General features: G+C 40.5%; 1 protein-coding gene across 5 annotated transcripts in view; it reads right to left on the bottom strand.

Annotated features, from left to right (window-relative positions):
- ZFAND3 (zinc finger AN1-type containing 3) overlaps positions 1-19,871 on the bottom strand; it is a 146,122-nt gene extending 126,251 nt beyond the window's left edge. Inside the window, exon 1 of one of the 5 annotated variants that reach the window (XM_062629672.1) lies at positions 19,160-19,871. In XM_062629672.1, coding sequence (XP_062485656.1) covers positions 19,160-19,604 — 445 coding nt within the window. In that variant the 5' untranslated portion in view covers positions 19,605-19,871. The remainder of the gene's footprint in view (positions 1-19,159) is intronic. The other 4 variants (XM_062629671.1, XM_062629669.1, XM_062629673.1 and 1 more) reach the window with 4 other exon arrangements.
- Between the last annotated feature and the right edge of the window lie 1,418 nt (positions 19,872-21,289).

The raw sequence follows: 21,289 nt of genomic DNA, 5'->3' as shown, positions 1-21,289 counted from the left end.
CAAAGCAATGCCTTTTACAGAACAGGCCCAAAGGTTCTGAAAATGTTTATCTTACCATAGCTGAAGGTCAGTGACTAGTTCTCCTTCTGGCATATATAATACAAGAAAAAGCTGTATGATTTTATCAAAGTGTCTCAAATAATCCCAAGGCAAGGGAAAGCAGAACACCTAAAAACATTAGCCTTCTCCATAAAAGCTACGTTGTATGAAAGCTCTACATTCTTTCTATTGATATTGCATATAATTATGAAAGCAGAATTTGTTGGATGGAATAATGCATTTTTTCCATTACTGACTCATCTTACAAGTTACTGAGGCTTTTGAAACTGCACTGTATCAAACATAACAGCCTGGAATGTTAGACCCTGAAGCTTGTCTGGACTCAGGGACTATTTCTTACCCAGTACAGGCATCCACACCTCACTGAAACTGAACAGAGCTTTTTGGGTGCATGTATCAACCATTTATTACGGGAAAGACTGGTGGTAAAAGTAAAATATTCCAAACTGCTTTTAAGTTCATAGCATTGAATGTTAAACATCCATTAATAATGACAGCTACTACCCTTCCCTCTCTGCCCTGTCACCTCCTGCCCTCTGAATTTAACAGAGGGTATCTGAATTTGAGAACCTGACCATTCAGGATACCTGAACTCAGGTTGTATTTTAAACACCTTTTTTTCTATTACCATCATCGAAATTGTTCTCCCTGCACTCATCAATGTGTCCAGTAATCCTGCCTCATTCCTTACCTCAAGTAATTTACTCAATTGCCTTATTCAGGAAAAATCCACCTACCAGGGCTCCCCCCACCAGTCACAGCACACAGCCTAAGGCACAGGGAAAGGGGTTTAGGATAGGAGAAAGAAAGTTTCCATGAGATACCTCAACGTATTGTACAATGACGCTACTGAGAAACTTGCAGAGGAGCTAAAATACAACAGGAAAACAGACCTACTAAATTTAGGATTTACAGATTTTTCCCTGAAACTTGTGCACTGTTTTGTGGGCTCTCAATGTACTCCTGCAACAAATGTACAGAGAAAAATTACAACAGCTTTTTTAAATGAAATACCTGAAGTAATTTCCAACTCAAAACTGTTTGGAAATATGTCAAATGACAAAAAATTAGATATACTGCTACAGATTCTGCCAAACAAACAGTCATAAATAGAACGTGAACATAATGCTGAGAACATATTTCTCCCAAACCAGTTTGTGAGCAGAAACAATAATAAATTACTGTGAGTGATGCATCTTACTAATGGGGAAAATACATATCTTTTTTAAATGCACAAAATGATTTCTGCAAGTAATTAAACATAAAAAAGAGCAACCAGTAAGAAGTCCAAAAAATACTGCCTTATGAAATTAAATTATTGCACACCAACAATGAAAATAATTACATTTCTGTCCACAGCAGTAGAAAAATATTTTGGACTGATATTTAAATGACTATTAAGTCACCACATACTTATGAGTCATTTTCACATGTGCAAACGACAGACAGAAGTATGGCTAGTTATCCTGTTTTATGGCATTCCATCATCTGAATGTTCTGAAATTTTACTGCAAGACTGAATGTAAACTACAGATTAAATATACCACAGGTTTTGCTCTGTTATCTTGCCAGCTGGGAAAACTATTAGAATGTAAAACTATATTATTTATTCAACACCTAACTCATTTCAAAGTTGTTAAAAGCTGATGCAACAGTAAATGTGTACATGCTTTAAAACAGGACTACACAAGTACATTTTTAATGCTCTTAAGTCAGGCACAAGCCTATCAAATGCTCAATCTGCTGCTGAACAAAATCACCCCACTAAGATACTCAGATTTTTGCCTTTGGACTCAGCCCTGCAAACCTACAATCACTGCTTGATCCCATTACATAAGTATGGATGGTAACATAACATTTTTAAAGGTTCACGAGTGTCACTGGAATTTGACACACAAGTCATTTAAATGCTTTGATATCATTTACTATATTTGGACTTTCAGTGAAGGACACTCAGTTCCAAGAACTATGTTTGCCTTGTTACCTATGACAGATAAAAGAGTTGTTTTTCTTTTAACCCAATCACATTACTTTCAGGGCTTCTCTTACTATGTCCTCCCAGTAAATAAACCAAAACAAGCAAATTAAACCCTGCATATTACATGACCAGAATTCAGGTGGGTTTATTTCAGTCTTAAGCTTTTTGATAATTGAAAATGCAAAAAAGGCTAAACAATCTCAGTGAGATAAGCCCAGAAAAGTGAGATTTTAATACTCTATGATAAGAATGTCCATTAATTCAGGATCTCTACCGGTGTAACTTAGCTTTTTCATATTCATGCTCCAAGGTGTAGAAACAAGTTTTAGCTATTTTCATCACAAATCTCTTTCAGCCTTATGCATTCCAATATCATCCTCACCCCTCTTAATGACATATGAGAGGTAAAATATGTGTTCTTTCCTACTGCTCATCCCCCAAAGCTGGAGTTTGATAGTACCCATCCACAACAGCAAAAACCTGTTATTTCTTCCCCTGGAATTTTGCTCAGAATGTCTACCCACAGGCTGCACAGCAAACAAGCAAATCTGCCCTCTGCTCTCACCCAGTCCCCATTCAAATTTTGCTCCTGTAAGTAGCAAGTGACATAGCCACTGGAGAGCATTTAGCATTCCCCATACACACTTGCCACTCAAAAATCTCCCTTTATGTTTGCAGTGAGATAACAAATAACTCTGCTTTCAATCTCCCATGCATTTTCCCCAACTTTATAAGTACACTTTTGTAGAACTCATTTGTACCTCTTCTAGCCTCAAGTATTTCCTGGCCTATGCTGTATCACACTTCTCCTCTTTTACTCAGTTACTTTGGGAAGAAATTCCATTTTAGGGTTTCGAACTATTCTAATGGAGAATATGACGATTTATTAACAGTTGACAATTTCTCACAGTGTCAAACTGATTAATTCTGTTTCCAGTTTAGGGAGCTCTCTGTGTCTCTAAAGTATAAAAAAATATTTTCATATGATTGCTGTTCCAAATTTGGGTTTAGTAAAATCGAAGTTTTAATGAAAAATTTATTTATATTTTGGTCTCTCTGTGGAAGCTCTGCAAAGCAGGGTGTACATGGCTAGCACTTACAAATGATAACAAATCATGTAAAGCTCAAATAACAAGTAGATTTTTTTTAAAAGCAGCATTTCTTATTAATTTTGTAATCTTAGCAGTGCAGCAGTACAAGAAAGTGTTATACAATAATCTGCCAGAACATAAATAAAACCCACTGATCTCATCTCCTCTTAGTATCTAACTAATGAGAAACACAACTAAGTAAATGCTGTTCATGCTAATCACAGGAGGCTAGTTAAGTGTTTATCTTAACAATCAAACGTGCTATCAACAGCAATAAGTCTTGTTTGGAAACAACTTTGACATAACCAATCTGTTGAGCTAATCAGTGACCCACAAATCTAAACTCCCAAATTTAACTAGCTTGATCTACATCAGTCCGCTTTTGCATTTTAAACATGCAAGTTCTGCTAATTAATACAATTAATTCAAGACAAGCACTAGTTTACTCTTCTGCATAAAGCCCATTAGCAGCCTCTTTTAAGTAAATTATCAGGATCTCTCAAGCATCTTAAACATCACCCTCCAATTTGCTATTCCCTCAACATCTAAAGTAAAATTGCAGAAAACACTGGTATTTACCATTCCATAATGTGTACCTTGCTTTGTCATAATACAATTGTACATAAGCAGAGTTTAAAGCAGTATATGGAGAAGTCTCAGATGTCTACATAATTAACAAGATATATCAAATTTTGTGCCTAGGCACATGACATTTTCCTTACAAATTTATAACTAAAGCCTTTACGCAAGTACAGCAGATCTAAACTTTAGTAGCTGGAGGACAGAGAGAAGAATAAGGTCACCCAAAACTCTTCAGTTTTATTCTCTGACAAAAATAAAAATACTTAGATTTTCTTTTCTACTTGCAAGGATGTAAGAGAAAAAGGTAACAAGGAAACTAACGGAATAATCAAAATGTGAACATGCTTTGCTGTCCCCTCTTCCCACCTCCTTCGAAGTTTTGCCACAGTCTTAATTCCCAAGGGTAAACACTTGTGATAGCCCTTCTCATGTTGTGCTTTGGAAGCTCAGTCAGGAGCTCTTATTCCACTTCTGTTGGCAAAAGACCCCCAAGTAAGACTGCAGAGGACAGTGTGGACTAGCTTTACAGGTAGCTCACTTTTCTCCAGTAAGCTAGTACTGGTCATGTGACCATGAGAAATGAACCGATGCATGTGCTGTTCAGTGGGTGACAGGCAGAGAAGAGCACTTTCCAAGAAGTTAGCTGTGAAGTTGGGATGAGAGCCTCAAGCGAATGAACTGGGCCTTTCTCCCATTCCACACAGTACACTTCCCAGGTCTCGGGTAATTGCATTTTGCTTACCAGGCTAGAAAGAATTCAGAATGTACATTTTGCTTTGAAGTTCAAGGGTTTTAAACAGTTGGTGAAAAAACAGTTATTCATCCCACATCCTTTATCCCATGGCACAAGAAAGAAAACTTTAAGCAGCCTGGTATTTTGGCTTTTCAACCTTCGGTGATCCAGATTAAAGCAAACACAAACTGTAATCTTCCCAGTTGTCATTTTCACAAGGTAGCTTTTACTATTTTGTAAGTGTTAAAAGTAGACCTACTGCATTTATTTACATGAACAGAACCACAGGCATGGCGGCACTCACAGAAACCATTACATTATCCTCCTCATCATTTGCCTATTTTGAAATGACACAGAGACAGTGTACAAACAAGCCTCAACTTCTTATTTTCTTCTACTAAGACTGAAGGGATAAATCACAATCACTGCACTTACTTCATCTAAGTCAGACTGTAGGAAATCAGGGCCAAGCTAAACATTTTGTTCACATGTATGTGGCACAAACAGCAAAGGCTCTTTCGTTAGATCAGCTTTTTACGCATTTTTAAAGGTAATCTTGGGCAAAGGCACAGCAACCAAGCACAGAGTGATCATTAACAGTAGGTAATAAAAATGAGCCCTATAACATTACCTCATCCTAAACTCTTATCCAACTGTGTGTAACCTCCTCAGTACACAAGGAGAAGTAAGTTTTAACTACCCACTGTGACAGTCTGCAGCTTCAAACTGCAACTCTACTGCTTCATTAACTGTGTCAAATTAATGCTGAACACTACATAGAAGCAGGAGAGTTTTAACTCCTTAAATTTAAAAATTAAGCAAGCAGCAGGATCAGCTCATAACATCAGTCATCTTTGGTCTCCAAGAAAAATACAGGAAGAAAAATTAATGTTTCTATGATTCTGCTTGACTTTAAGCTTTTAATCATGTATCTGTGCACCTACGTCAACTGCATCCTTTACTCATGGAAGGCCCCTTCAGAAAAGAGACCACACAATCTTTTCTCACACTCCACTTTCACCAAAGCACAACAGCAGTCTGGGAACTTCAGTAGGCAGGTGAAATTTCTGGATTTTTAGTTCTCTAAACATCTTTTTTTCTCAAGTCAGTTTATGTAGATGTTTTTGTTCTGTTATGGGAAGATAAAATGCTATGTACAGCCTTTCAAAGAAAATGTTTACACTTAACTAATTCAAGTAGAATCAAAGTGAATTTAACACATCTGTAGCTATATTTAGATGGTGCAAATTAAACTGGCAGCTTGTATCTTTCGTGGTAAGGATAATGCCACATTCAGTGTTTGCTACATACATGCTACCTGATTTTAGCAGAAACAATAGTTTCTGAACAATATCTGCAAGTAAACAGCTGAAAACAGAAACATTAACTCAAGCCATCTGTCCAGCCAGCTGGTAAAGACATTCATCTTTCATATTCTAGTAGTAGTTCTATTGCAGCTATGATGACCTAAGGGTGTAAGTTAGACTGATTTTGGAGACTGAGTTAATATCTACGTGCATACTTAGAAAAAGTAAACCAGCTTCCCCATATACTGAAGAAAAGCCCGTGCCTCCAAAAGCTGGTCTACTGTTTCTAAATTAGGTGCTACTAAGAATAAAACATTTACCTTCAGAATGTGTCCTGCATAGATGATGAGGGGCAAGAAAGCTAAGCAAAAGAAAGGACAGCACTGTTGATTAACCAGCTAATAGTAAGTCCCAAGATGAGACTCATATACACCATTTCCCTTACTCTTTTCTCTACCTGCTTTCACAGACACCTAAAAAATACAAGTTTTTGGAGCTCCCATTTACTTAACCAACTTACTACATAACCTTAAAGAGACTACAAATCCATTTGGACCACAAATTGACTAAAGTATTTATTGGCTGAGTGGCCTTAAGTAGTCCTCAAAAAAAAAAAAAAAAAAAAATCAAGATGATCTCTAATTTTATTTTTGTGACATTCATACCAGGAAAAATACTACTGGAACAGCTACTCAAATATGTGTTCCAACAGAAAATGTTGGGGTTATTTACAGCTGTTTTCATCTTGAAAAATGATAAATACATATTAGCATTCTTCTGTGCTACAGTAAGTCATTAGCTACACAATCCATTTATGTTTCGGTTTTTATAATCATATACCAAAATTTGTGAAGACATTAAAGTTGTGTGTGCATACATTTGTATCAAAATAAAAATCTCCATATGGCATTTCCAACCACAACATAAAGACTACTTGAATACACTTCCGTATTCAAGTTTGCAACAAGTATGTTGCTAGTGCAAGTCAGAAACCCACAACAAACTGAGCAAACTGAAATAACATGGACAGAAAGAATGCTAGTAAGAAAACAGCTAAATCGCTTTCCATCTCAATGGCATATAGGAGAATGGTGGAAACCGGATCTGAAGGGGGTGGAGAAAGGTGAATGATAAACCAAAACAAAAAGAGAAACCAAAACTTACAGCAATCTCTGAATTACGTAGGCCTAAGTTTTTCAAAGTCCTTGTCTAGTTTAGTTTGGGTTTCCCTTACAGCAGTTTAAAAAACTGCCAGTTATTTCAGTTATTTGAATTTCAGATGTGCTTCAGAAGACATGTCAACTCAGATAACTGAATTCTAACCTGTAGTGCTAGAGTTCTCATTATGACAGCAAGTGATGGAATTTCCAGTATTTTGGTTACTTTGAAAGAACACATCAGTTTAGTTTACTATATAATAATATGTATCACTGTTTTTCTTTTACCTTTTGAATCTGTCTTTAAAAGCCACCTGAACAGGACAGGAAGTGTTAATTATTCACCAGAAGGATTTCTGGTCTTTCCTGAATTAGTCACACAAGAACATTAGTAGTCAAAGGAGAGACTGCATCACAGAATAATGGATAATAATGGGGTCCTATCTTCATCAAGAGCGAGCTGCAAAACTACCCGAGACTTGCAGATGTGTAATGCAGGCAGTTCTTGCTCTTCTAATTTCATAGCAACTCTCCTGATTGAAAGAGACTTCCTCCACCCACCACAAACACTTCCTTCTACATGAACATCCCTGGAACAACAATGGGTCAATATTGTCCTACAGCAAGTTTTGATTTAAAACACCACCTCTCCCTAAAAGAGCTATAGAAGCTGTAAACACTCCCTGCTACCAAGTCTTTCATCAAGACTCCCAAAGCACTGTGGAACTAAATGAAGTGATGTATGATTCATTAATGAAGGAAAACATCCAAAGGGAAAGGCATGGACCAACTGTCACACAGTGCAGCAGCAGCAGAAATAGTAACAAATCCTTTCCAAACTTAAATGCCAAGAAAAGGACTTTTATTAAAAAAAAAAAAAAAGGAGCATTCTCCTACCCTCAGCTTTATGGGTTTATAGGCTCTAATTTCTTGTAATAAATGTAAGATGGTTTAAAAAAAAAAAAAAGTCAGTATTAGAGCACAGGATCTGTACATTTGGAATCAAAGTATCCAGGAGAAAGTTAAAACAGGAACATGCCCAGTGTCCAAAATAAAACCTATGTTAACAAACTACACATAAAATATTAAAAGAACATACAACATCATTCAACACTAAATAGAAACATTCTAACATCTAGCTAATTCTGGAAAAGAAATATACTATAAAATAGGTATGTTAAAAGTATCACAAATAAACATTTGACAACACCAAAGTTACAAGCAGCAGTTAGTCCACTTTCTTAAATAAGGAGTCACCTGCTACATCTTAAGTATTATTTCCAAGGCAGTTTAATTTCAGCTACTTTGCCATGAAGTATTAATCACAAAGCTCCAATGCCAAGAAAAAGATATTTGAAGTGCTCAAGTATTACTGTCAATTGCTTTCTTTTGAAAGCTCAAAAATGAGTTAGCCTAGGGAAGTTACTGAGTACAAATGGATTAATCCTAAAAGCCCGCTATCACTTTATAGCACAGCTGGTGGTTCATCCACACATCTGTGTAAAAATAAAAAAAACAAGATTTTGGCTGCCTCAAAGAACACCTGTATTTGAAATATTCTAAAATTCTCATAATTTTATAAAATTAAATCATGATGCTTCTTTCCATATTTTTTCCCTATTAAAAACTGAGTCATTAGACTAACATTCAAATTAAAATTGAAAAGAACCTTTATTATGGAAATATACTATGTTGAAAATGCTTTCACTCCTTCCAAACAAGTACACAAAAGTTGATTCTAAAATCAGAAATTATTAGATTTTAAATTGATTAACATGCTAACAATTCAGGGGAACACTTGAAACCTATCTGCCTTAATAAGCAAGCTTTTGTTAACATGGACAATTTTAGAAATCATCATTGTCTATTAGTTCACTGAAGGAGATCACTAAAAAAAAAAAAAGACAACACCGGGACATTGAACAACGAACTTCTCGAAAACTGATGTCAGCAAAACCTGAAATAAGACTCACCTTTCTGCAGCTAAAAATGCATTTCATTGAGTAATATTGGATACTTGTTAAAAAAAGTTTCAATTAATTAATTGACCAAAACCCCAGACTCCTTAATATTGACATTATCTTAGACCAAAAGAGCATCTAATCAACAGTTAGAAGAACAATACAATTTCCAGTACTGAGGGACTCTTGCTAAATGACAGCATTTTGCCTACTTTATACATGCAACTTCCTCTGAGACACCTCTAACAACATATAATTAGAGATCAAAATGCTGCTGTTATGGTGACAGCGCTGATCTCAATATCAGTCATGTTGTGAAGGCCGGCTGTGTTTTAGCAATTAAGTCAATGAGGACATAACTTGGGATTCTGCTTTTCTAAGTGTGCAATTAGGAGGTTATCATGGAACCAGCCTGCCTTTTTAGTTTTTTTGTCTGTTGTTTTGTTGGTTGTGCAGATTTTTTTTGTGGTTTGTTTTTAGGGTTTTGTGTGTGTTTGGGTTTTTTTTTCATGGAACCACAGAGTGGATAGGGTTGGAAAGACCTTAAGATTACCTAGTTCCAATGCCCTGCTGTGGCCAGGGATGCCTCACCCTAGACCATGTCCCCCAAGGCTCTATGTAACCTGGCCTTGAACACTGCCAGGGATTTTGTTTTGGTTTATTTGTTTTTAAAGAAAAGCACTGTCACAATTTTTCATTACTTCCAGTTGGTTTCTTTAATTTACACCAAATAAACATTGGAAATCCAGCACTAGCCAAAGTACATTTATTAAAGGATATAATGCAAATGCAAGTAAATTTAAAATACATTCCCTAAAACCACTAATAAAAATACTATAATACTTAGAAACTTAAATTTATGTTTCTCCCATCGACCAACATTGTTCAAATTCAGAGCATGAATATGGTGGCCAGACTAAACAGGAAGAACTGAACAGGATACCTACAATTCTTTCATAAATACAACATAGAGCAGCATTCCCTGCTGCAGGGAAGATCCCAGAGGACAGATTAAATGTAAAAATACATCAACAATTTCCTAATACTTCTTCGTACAGGAAAGTATTGCACAACCACAATGCTACTGCTCTGTTGCTATTAACAGAGAAATTGAACACACAACTGCAAATGCCTTTCTTCTTCAACTCATGGAATGCTGTAACTGTTCAATTAATACATTCTCCCGAGTACAGGTAAAGAATAACCTAGAGTGACTGGAGCTATCTACTGAAATACACTGACTTCCAAATTGTAAGATTTAAAAAAATGTGTTAAAAAAAAAGAAGTTAAAATCCCAAACTCCTTAAGCACGCAGCATTCTCACCAATTCATACAGAAGATCCACCCTTGTCATTAAAAAAAAAAAAAATTAAAAACAGTGTCACTTCAAAATCTTGAGTTAGAACGTAATGGTTCACCATTTTAACAGAATGTAAAAATACCAACACACTTCTACTGTACGTTAGCAGCATCTCCATAGTCTGAAACCATCTGAAACCACTGATCTTGATCACCCACACAACGGTTTCTTTTTCAGAATCATTTGGCATTAGCTGCATATTGTGTCCTCAAGAGTATTTTCTTATGTGGCCTTTTCAGTGTCCTGAGAAAATACATACAATCTGCAACCTAAGTTCCTTCACAAATCTGATGTCTGGAAGAGCTAATTCATGCTACAGCTATTGCCTGATTTTTCATTCTTCTTCCAAAACCAGAGAAGGGATCCCATGTTAGTGAACCCTGTCTGTACTGAATATATAAGGATTTTTGTCATTTGAGCAAAAGAGAGAAAAAGGAAGAACCGATCAATGTAATTTACCTGCCTGAACTGAATATGGAGTTTATCTCCGAGATCCATATAAGAGTTTCAACATTATCAAAACCACACATTCAAAAGACATTTGTGATAATACTTTAGGGTCCAAGGTTAGTCCGTCAAGGTTGCACATTTGAGGAGATACAGGAGCATAGTGACATTTTAAACCTCAAAGAACATAAGCAATGATTTGCTGAAAAACATATCACATTCATCATTCCTACCAAATGTCTCTAAAGAAGCCTGTGTCCATTTATATGTACAACCTTCTAATTTAAAATAATTTTAAAATCCAATAACTGGCACAGCATGTTAGTGAAAATATTCAAGACAGAACCAAACATATCCAATGAATATATCCACCAAGGATCATTCTCCCAAGTTAATGCTTCGCATTACTAATTCCAACACCTTAAAAGAAACAATGTGCCATAATGCTTCCACCAATTTGTATCACAGAATCACAAAATGGTTTGGGCCAGAAGAGGCCTTAAAGATCATCTAGTTCCAACCCACCTGCAAGCACAGCCCAGAAATCTGAGACTTCAACAGTTCTCCAAGCCCAACGTGCAGCAACAACATTACCACGTTTGTGGAAGTTTGATTTAGAAGTGGTTAAAATATATGTAATTAAAATGGGCAGCAGTATGTACTTAAAACTGATGATTCTTCTACTATAACCCTCTAACACACTGGACTTACCATTAGAAACTTGAGAACCCAAAGCATGTTCAATAAAATGAAGCAATATATGAAGCACAACATATCTATGCTACGATACAGCAGCTGAACATCTTACTCACTAGCATTAAGACAGGTATTTCACAGTATTAATCATGGAATAATCATTAGCACTGCCCAAATCACAATACCTTTGACTAATGGCAGTTTACAAAAGACACGAAGAAGGTACTGACTGACTGACAGGAAGATAGAAAGAAGCCTGGGAAGTGACCTAGGCATGGTAACTTAACTTCTCCAGGCTCAAAAATGCAGCTCACAATCTACTTCTTTCTTGTTCATTCCACCTGTAGGAGCAGCAGCTATGACACTTAATTTCATTGTGAATGATGAGAAAGTTACAGTTAGATTAAAAGGTGCTGAATATGTGTGTCTAAAATTAGCACTGCATCTACAATTAGAAATTATTTCTAAAATGTTTTCTATAAAAATTATTAATAAATTTACGGAATAAGCAAGTGTTCTTCAAATTCTGGCTTCACCAAAGAAGTGAAGATTTTTAATCAAGCAGGCCTATTTTTGGATCTTCTTGAAAAAACACCCTCGTACACCAGCTGTTTGAATTTATTCACTCCTTCGAATTATCACACAGCAAGATTAAAGGAAACAAAATCAACTACCTCCCCCCCCCCCCCCCCCAAAGAGAATGGTTAAATTATGGAACTACTTCCTGCAGGATGCTGTGAGGGTCAAGAGTACATATAGATCATCAAGTCATTACGTAAATTCATAAAAAAATAGGTAAGACCTACTAAGCCACAAATCTATAAACCAGAGGACAAACTTATGTCAGACTGCCAGAAGGAGGTATACCAAGATAAGCATCACTGCATGCTTACTCTGTTCGTACGTTTATTCCCTCATGATCACTCATCACCCAAATCAGAAACAGGGCTGGATGCATCTTTGGTCTGATGCAGAACAGCTGTTTTTCATTAGAAAACAAAATCTCCTTTCTGTTTTGTCTATTCTGTTAAGTACTGAAAAAGAAAGCATTGTTTTCACATTCCTAGAAGACAGCTTATTACAGTTAAAGCATTAAATCCAGTTCATCTGCTTTTACTTTGAATGCCAATAACCCCTATTCCTAAAGGTAAGCTTCTGCAACAAAGAGATACAAAATGTGGTACCTTGCAACCACAGTTGCAAGAGGCAACTGCTTACTGTACAAAAAAGGGGAAGAAAAAAAAAATCTTTTGACTTTAGTTAAAATGCTCTTCTAATTGTATTATGACTGAGGGAAATCACAAAAACCTCACAATTTATTTATTCTGCATGTTCTTATTCAAGCAGGAAACATAGAATCATAGAACAGTTAGGGTTAAAAAGGCCCTTAAGATCATCTAGTTCCAACCCCCCTGCCATGGGCAGGGACACCACACACTAAACCATGTCACCCAAGGCTCTGTCCAACCTGACCTTGAACACTGCCAGGGATGGAGCATTCACAGCCTCCCTGGGCAACCCATTCCAGTGCCTCACCACCCTTACAGTAAAGAACTTCCTCCTTATACCCAATCTAAACTTCCCCTGTTTAACTTTGAACCCGTTACCCCTTGTCCTACCACTACAGTCCCTAACGAAGAGTCCCTCCCCAGTATCCTTATAGCCCCCCTTCAGATACTGGAAGGCTGCTATGAGGTCTCCATGCAGCCTTCTCTTCTCCAGGCTGAAGAGCCCCAACTTCCTCAGCCTATCTTCATACGGGAGGTGCTCTAGTCCCCTGATCATCCTTGTGGCCCTTCTCTGGACTTGTTCCGACAGTTCCATGTCCTTTTCATGTTGAGGACACCAGAACTGCACACAATACTCCAAGTGAGGTCTCACGAGAGCAGAGTAGAGGGGCAGGATCACCTCCTTCGACCTGCTGGTCACGCTCCTTTTGATGCAGCCCAGGATACGGTTGGCTTTCTGGGCTGCGAGCGCACACTGAAGCTGGCTCATGTTCATTTTCTCATCAACCAACACCCCCAAGTCCTTCTCCGCAGGGCTGCTCTGAATCTCTTCTCTGCCCAACCTGTAGCTGTGCCTGGGACTGCTCCGACCCAGGTGTAGGACCTTGCACTTGTCATGGTTAAACTTCATGAGGTTGGCATCAGCCCACCTCACAAGCGTGTCAAGGTCCCTCTGGATGGCATTCCTTCCCTCCAGCGTATCAACCGAACCACACAGCTTGGTGTCATCGGCAAACTTGCTGAGGGCGCACTCAATCCCACTGGCCATGTCAGCAATGAAGGTGTTAAACAAGACAGGTCCCAACACCGATCCCTGAGGGACACCAGTCGTTACTGGTGTCCAGCTTGACATTCAGCCATTGTCCACAGCTCATTGCGTGCAGCCATCCAGCCAGTTCTTTACCCACCGAGTGTTCCATCCATCAAATTGATGTCTCTCCAATTTAGAGACATGACCAAGTTCAGTTCCCCACCACCACTCTCTCCTCAGACAGAAGCTTCTGTATGTCCCACAATTCTCAGTTTTTTCCAAAATTAAGATCCAAACAAAGAATTTCAATGTCTCTACAATGCCTCTTATCATCCTCTGCAGCACTTCCTAGGAAAACCTGTAGATAAATCAACTCCTCACTGGTCTCTGTTTCTGTCACTTAAATAATTTGTCACTTCTCTTTGTGTACAGACCAATAGATGTATTACAGCAGTTAGTGATCATTTTAACTACAAAGTGCTTCAAGTTCTTTTACCCAAGGATATGACAGAGTAAGATAAAATAAAAACAAAACAATATTCAAGTATTTTTAGTCTCAATCTAATTTGCCATAGAAGGCAAATTACTTGATTCCAACCAAACACACTTTCCAGTGATAGATGGCCTATAAACACTTGTAATAAACAGAAGCAAGCAAGCTTCTCTCTTACCAAAAAAGATTGTTTACGCCTTGTACAAGTTGCAAGAATTAACCTTCCTAAGACATAAGAATCATGAATTTATTTATTTAAATCAGTTTAGCACTTTAGAGGGAAGAATTGACATTTCTGATCACCAGTAACTGCAGAGAAACCCTGCCCCTCAGACAGCACTACCCACACACAGCTATCCCAAAGCACCTTACCTCACCCTGACTGCTCACTCTTTGCTCAAAGACCACAGTTATTACCAAAGTCTAATAAGCAATAACCTATTTGGTAGCGCTGTGCTGTCTTGCATAAACTGACAAATTCATTACTTATTCTAGCATCTGAGTCAAAGCTCCAGTGAGTGAAAGCCTGGGTAAGGAGCCGCATAACACAAGCACAGTGAAAATGAATTCTCAGGAGGAAAGGTACATATTTCAACAGTTTACTCAAGCCTCATTTAGGAACATCTATGTGAGGTCACAACAAAATTAGGCTTATGAAGGCATTACACAGTCATGATGACCTACACAACCTATGAGGTTAGGAAGTACGCATTAAAAGGACAGTCACTGTACAGCTGTAATCACCAAAAAAAAAGAAGAAAAAGACTAGGCAGAGAAGAGGCTTCTAATAACATATATATAATTATTATTTGTTTAGAAGCTAAAAGCAAGCTTTGGTGATATACAGTCACAAATTAATCATGTTTATGTTAAATGATTCACCATTTGATCAAATGTTTAATTTTAGTAGACAAAACTGAGAAAAGAGCCAGATTGGCATGGCAGGGAACTGATGATACATAAGTGCCTGGAAAATCCAGACTCAGAAATAAACTCTGGATTGGGCCTGCACAGAATGCTTGGGGCACAATGTCTCATCACACATATGATGCACACAGTGTCAGAGAAAGGCAGAACAAATGGTAACATCCTGCAAAACCCCTGCTGGCATATTCTCAAACAGTACTGCCATCAGTTTTAGGTAACTACAATACTTTATAGTTGCCAGAAATAAAACAAAATGAAACTAATCATACTGTGTTTTCAATCAACTTCCAGCTGGCTGCCACCATTTCAAGAATCGAATTCATTTGTTTTACATCCATTAACATATTTCCTTCTTTACTGGTTCTGAGAGACTCATTTCAGTGGTAAGGGGTATCAGTCTGGACCATAAGAAAAAAAAGCAGCAGTCACTACAGTACACATAGAATTGTAAAAGTATTACCCTCTCTGAACTATATACTCCTTCACAGTATATGGTTTTACCAGCCAAGGAGCATTCTAGCTTACAAGTCCCATATACACATATAACTGTTTAATAGTAAAAGCCTCGGCCCTTTGATGAGCTATATACAAGCAAAAACTTTGTGGAATCCTTTAAAAGCCAGAGAGGAATTGCCAACGTGTAGTTCATTAAAGGATTATGCCTCATCTCTAATAAGCAAAATGGCTTAACTGGAATATATACATATAGTAACATCTTCATGTATTTATTAGCTTAGAGTTGAAGATTTTATATATGCTATAAAGTGAAACAGGTTTCTGAAATCTACTAGTCTAAGAAAAAAACCCAACATTACATGGTCTGTTAATCAGGAAAAGAAGAAAGAATTTTTCCAGACCACAAGAATGAGAAGTTAAGCACAGCATAAACTCTAGATAAAGTAACCTAAAATAACTCACATACTGCACCCTTTCCAATCCTTGTACACTAACACTACTCCAATAAAAAGCAAAACAGCTGCAATTGACTAAAGATACAAAAATAGGAGGGGTAGCAAAATATTTCCAAACAGTAACTTGTGTGAATATAAAAATATAAAGATGATTTCAGTGCTCCATTCAAACTTTACTTGAGCAGAAATGACAGACTGGATATTCTAAAAAGAAGGGCAAGTCTGCACAAGATTTAAGGATGGATTCCATGATCTTCAACAAAAGGTAAGCAAACATTTACTGGTGACCTTAGACAGATGCTTCAGAAGTTCTGAGAAGTCTCACTCACACCTCTCCTTTCAGCTGTTACTTTTTCAGTCTCTTAGATCTCAAAACATCAAGAGTTTAGTAGTTTTCTAGTCACTAGAGATTCTTAAAACCTACAGGATCTGAATTTCTGATACAAAGCAGGCATTTTAAAAGAACCCCTCCAACTTTAATGCAACTAGTCTTCTCCTGTAATCTCTTTGTATGCCACCACTATGCTCATGCATCTCAGGAGCTACTTCTATCGCTGTTCACAAACAGGCAAGTTTTAGCCCAGAAACCCCATGACTTACTTCAGTTTTAATGCTTCTTTCTGTATTTTCCTTACTGATTCGTATCTTTGTGGATTACTGCAGAAGAATCCTATTGCACACAGTCCTGGCTAAGTATTATATCAAAAAAAAAAAAATCATCTTTAATAATTGGAAAAATCTAAACATAATTATTTGATCTCCTGAAACCTGCTATCTACATGTCTCAGGCTCTCAAGAACTTTCAAAACTTTTCATAGCCTTAAATGCCCTGCACATAAAGAGTAAATACAGCCCTATTATTCCAAAATGTGACTTTACAGACATATAAAGATGACATGAAAATCACAAATAAGACTGTCCTAAGACATGCTGCTGGCAATAACCCTAGCTGACATTGCAGAATTCCAACTTCAGACACATATAAGGCTTTTTGCTATCAGGATTTACTTTCTTCAGAAAGCTGGTACAAAACTAAGACCCCTTAAGTATTCCTGCCAATGCAACTGCACTAGAACGGCATGTCTGTAGAGATTTACCAGTTTTCCAAGTACTAGCAAGGATTAAGTAAATAGGGACAAGAAGACTTTTTCTTCAGGACTGAGAGTACCATCAAACTCTGAAAGCTGACAGCACAATTTGGGTTTTTTTGCAGGGTTTTCTTTGGGTTCAAGTGGAAAAATAGAATCATAGAATCATGATCTTCTAGTTGCTGTGCACTGAAATGAACCTGGAAGACAACGGAAAAGCAGATTAATTTATTCACTGTATTGGTGGAGAAAAGTGTTTTTCCAGTGTTGCCTTTCAGAAGTATCTCACAAGAAACACTAATGTTTCTTGTAACCAGGGGGCAGAGGGAGGCAAAAAAAAAAACCTTTTTGGCAGCTGCTTGTTCAAGGGATATATATGCTTAAAAAAAAAAAAGAAAAAGTAGCAGCCTTAAAGGCAATGGGTTTCTTGAGAGCTTCCTGTCACCATTAAGCCGATCCTTGAACACAAAGCACCAGATTTCCTTCCCATTACCGCAACACACTGAACCAGCCCAAAGAAAAAGTTCACTTTTAACTTTCTGCAACTCTCCCTTCACATCAGTACCACATTACAGGAGTTAGTACACTACATAAGATACAGCAGCAACTTGCTTTCCACGACATTACAGAAAACATCAGGCCCAAATATGGGAGCCTAACAAAACAAAAATAAACAAAATAATTTATTGTATATTTATAATCTGTCTCGCAAAATCACTCCCAGCAGTGCCATGGCATTTGCTGCCATTCAGGCTTCTGTCATAACTCAAAAATGGGATTTCATTCAAAATCCTGCCACTCCAATAAACCAACCAAATGTACAGTGACATTACTAAATCACCCTTATTGCATCTCTTTTCTCTCAGCCTCCACTTCCCCAGAGTACCTTAAATTGTATGACATAAATCCCAAGAAGGTACAATCACAGACAAATGTAAATCTCAGGTGGGCCTTCAAAAGTCTATTTAGTCACATATTCCTTGAAATGCCAGTAAATAAGAACATTAGGGACTAATGCTCCTGATATACATTAAAGATACTTTATGATCATGTGTATCTTCCAGTATACATTCTACATGCTACACCTAATTAAAAAAAAAAAATAAAAATCAATACTGGAAACATTTTCAGACATATGATCCTAGAAGTGACAGCAGTTTAGGCAAGGAACAGGCTTACTTTTTTTCACCTTTGAGAAACAGGAATGACCCTACTTTCTTCTTCCTAAAAAGGGATTAGCCGACAGCTAAGGAGGACCTTATCTATTAGGAACCTCCCTGCCTTCATGAGGTAGACACACAAGTGTATTTTTGTCCTTTGCATTTCTCCTTCATTAACTATGCTGCCCTGCGCTGACCTGCCTGAGAGCTCCCCGTTCCCGGCCGCACGGCAAGGATGTGTCAGGCGCTCTGCTCCAGGACCCCAACCCGAGCACTCAGGGGTCCGCGTTATCCACTCCTCGCCTCTGAGGACCTAAAGGCAGGCCCCGCAGCGCAGCCCGCAGCCGTCTGTCCCCCCCGCAGCCCAAAAGAAGGGACTGCCGCTCCAGAAAACCTGCGTGGCTGAGGAAGCGATCAGGCCTTCCCCCAGCGAGCAGCCGTGAAGGCCGCCGCCGAGGGGAGCGAGCGGCGGGGGAGGCTGCGGGGCCACCGCGAAGGGCCGGGGCAGGCCAGGCCCCCCCGCGCCCAGGGACAACGCAGCCACCTTTCCGCCTCACCCCCTTCCTGCGTGACCCGCTGCCTCCAAGCAGGAGCCGCCGCAGCACCCACCCAGGCCCTCGACGCGGCACACCCGGCAGGAAGGGGGACACCCCTTTGCCCTAGCGGGCACCCCGTGCGGCCTGCCCGGCAGGGACCAACGGCCGCCCCGCCCCAGGGCGAGCTGCGGGCTAGGCCCCCGTGACAGGGCCGAGCCCAGGGCTACGACCTGGCCCGGCGCCCCAGCCGGCCCCCCCCTCGCCAGGCTAGGCCCGGCCAGGCCCACACCCAGGCCCTGCCCCCGCCCGGCCGCGGCCCCCCACCGCCTCGCCCTTCCCCTGGAAGGCCCCCTCCCTCCCCCCACCAGCCCAGCTCCAGCCCAGCCCCCTCCTCGCCCCTGGGCCTCGCTTACCCCCAGAAGCCGCAGGGGCAGCGCGGTGGCAGGCTGGGCGCCTTGCTGCGCTCGCTGCCGGCGTCTCCCATGGTGGGGCCGGGGCGCGGGGCGGCGGCAGCGGCAGGCGGGGGGGCGCGGGGTTCCCAGCCGGGATTCCAGGCCGGTCAGCTGGAGCCGGGAGACACCACTGGGGAGGTGGTGGAGGGGCGGCCGCGGGAGGGGGGCGGCCGCGCCCTACCGGTCGGGCCCGCTGGGGAGCGGAGACACGGCGCGGAGATCCGTGCGGAGGCCCCTCCCGCCCGCCGGCTTCTGTGACGACCCCGCTGTGGCAGCGGGGTGCGCCAGCCCTCCCCCGCCACTCGGCCCCTGACTCAACAATGCGTCCCCCCCGCCGGCGCCTTGCCTCCCCCTGTCCTTGAGCGGTTTGGTTTCGCCAAGGCACCGGATCAGCTGGGAGTGGCATATACCATAGACTATCCCCGGGTGAGAGCTGAGTTAGAGCGGGGACGGTAACTAGGGAAGACGCAAGTTGGGAAAGCGTCCATAGATTTGAGAAGGGAACGGGCTTCTCTGAGGAGGCTCAGCTGGGGCTGAGGCCTTCAGGGCTGCCCGGAGCCGCTAACCTCTTGTGGCTCTACCCGCGCGTTACGCACATGGTGGTACAGCCAGGGAAGACCGGCGCGGCGGGGGTGCCGGTGCTGCCCGCGCAGGCGCGGAGTGCGTGCGACGCGGAAGTTGGTCGGTGCGAGCGGGTCCCGGGGGGTCTGTGCTGCATGGCGGTGCCTGCCCGGGCCGCCGCGGCAACACAGCTCTGCGGAGGCTGTCGGCCGGGAGCTGCCTCAGCGAGAATGGACTGATTGTTGCCAGCCCGGTGTGCCGGGGTTGGGCAGCCTGTGAACACCCGGTGTCTTTCCCTGGCCGGTGGCCGCCTCTGAGGAACCCAGTGCCGGGGTGTGAGGGACGGACGACGGGCACACAGGACAAATCGGAGGACGGGACACTCTTCCCCGTGGGCTCCCTTTACTTCCTCTCTACTGCGAGCTGGGAGGGAGGCCGGGAAGGGCCCAGAGGGCTCCATCTGCTCGATCCTGTTTATTCTGTAGATGTTCGTTCTCAGTTTCCCTGAAATAAAACCTGTCAGGTGTCTGACGTACTCGGGAGGGGTTCTTTGCCTTTGGTAAACGACACTCCCTGCCGGAGGACACTAAGCTGAATGCTGGCTGAAGCTTTGGCGCCGGTGTTTTGGTCCCAGGGAAAGAGAGGAGGTATGGCAAGCAGAGAAGAAGCGTACAGCGGGCACGGTGCAATGGCTGCGCCCTTTGATGGGTAGGAAAGGTGAAGGGAATTTCCAGGAAATGGACTTGAGGGCTGTACTGGCTTGAGGGGATTGTACTTCTGGTACCAGTTTAGCAAATGGCCGTAAGTTACGATTTGGCACTTGAAGTACCTTGTTTTTTTCTGTGAAGTGGAAATACTGCTGACCCCCTGCTAAAATTGCCTTTTTGATCCAAGTGAAAAATGCTATGTGGAAAAATGCTGGTGTGGTAATAATAAATGTGCGATTTTGATACATTCTTGACGTGCTCTTCTGTATCTTATACTTTGATTTTGGCTTCACAGAAATCAGGGTTATTTAACGTTGGAAATAATAAGTATGCTTAATAAAGTCCAGAGTATATAGTTTCTGTGATCAACTAATTCTGCCAGTGACCCTTCGAATATTAACCTTTTTTAAGGATTTTATATCAAATTAATTCTTGACAGAGAAAAAAGTAATGGGATACATATACACACATGCTTGACTTTTTAATAAAAAGCTTGAATTTAGTTGAAATGATGTGAACAGACTTCTTTTGAAGAGACTGGTTTGTGACAATTTACTAGGAAGGGTAGTTTTATCTAACTAACTGTTGAGTCTGGGTTTACTTGGCTCTCTACTGATGCATCACATGGGCCATTAATGCTCCAGTACCTCAACAGTCACTGCTCTTCCTCAGCAGCAGCTTTGAAAGCAGTAACGTTATTGGGTGTGAGACAGATATGGTACAATAGAGACAGGATGTGTATTGAGAGTTTTCATTCACACGTTGACTGGTCCAACTGGCAACCCTCTTTAAAGCTCCCTAGATGCTTTCTCAACTATTGTAT

This window comes from Pezoporus occidentalis, unplaced genomic scaffold (genome assembly GCF_034315485.1).
Source record: "Pezoporus occidentalis ecotype Australia unplaced genomic scaffold, CSIRO_AGI_Poc_V1 ctg34, whole genome shotgun sequence".
Classification (NCBI taxonomy): domain Eukaryota; kingdom Metazoa; phylum Chordata; class Aves; order Psittaciformes; family Psittacidae; genus Pezoporus; species Pezoporus occidentalis.
The sequence above is the reverse complement of the archived record's forward strand: the minus strand, read 5'-3'. Positions and strand labels throughout refer to the sequence as shown.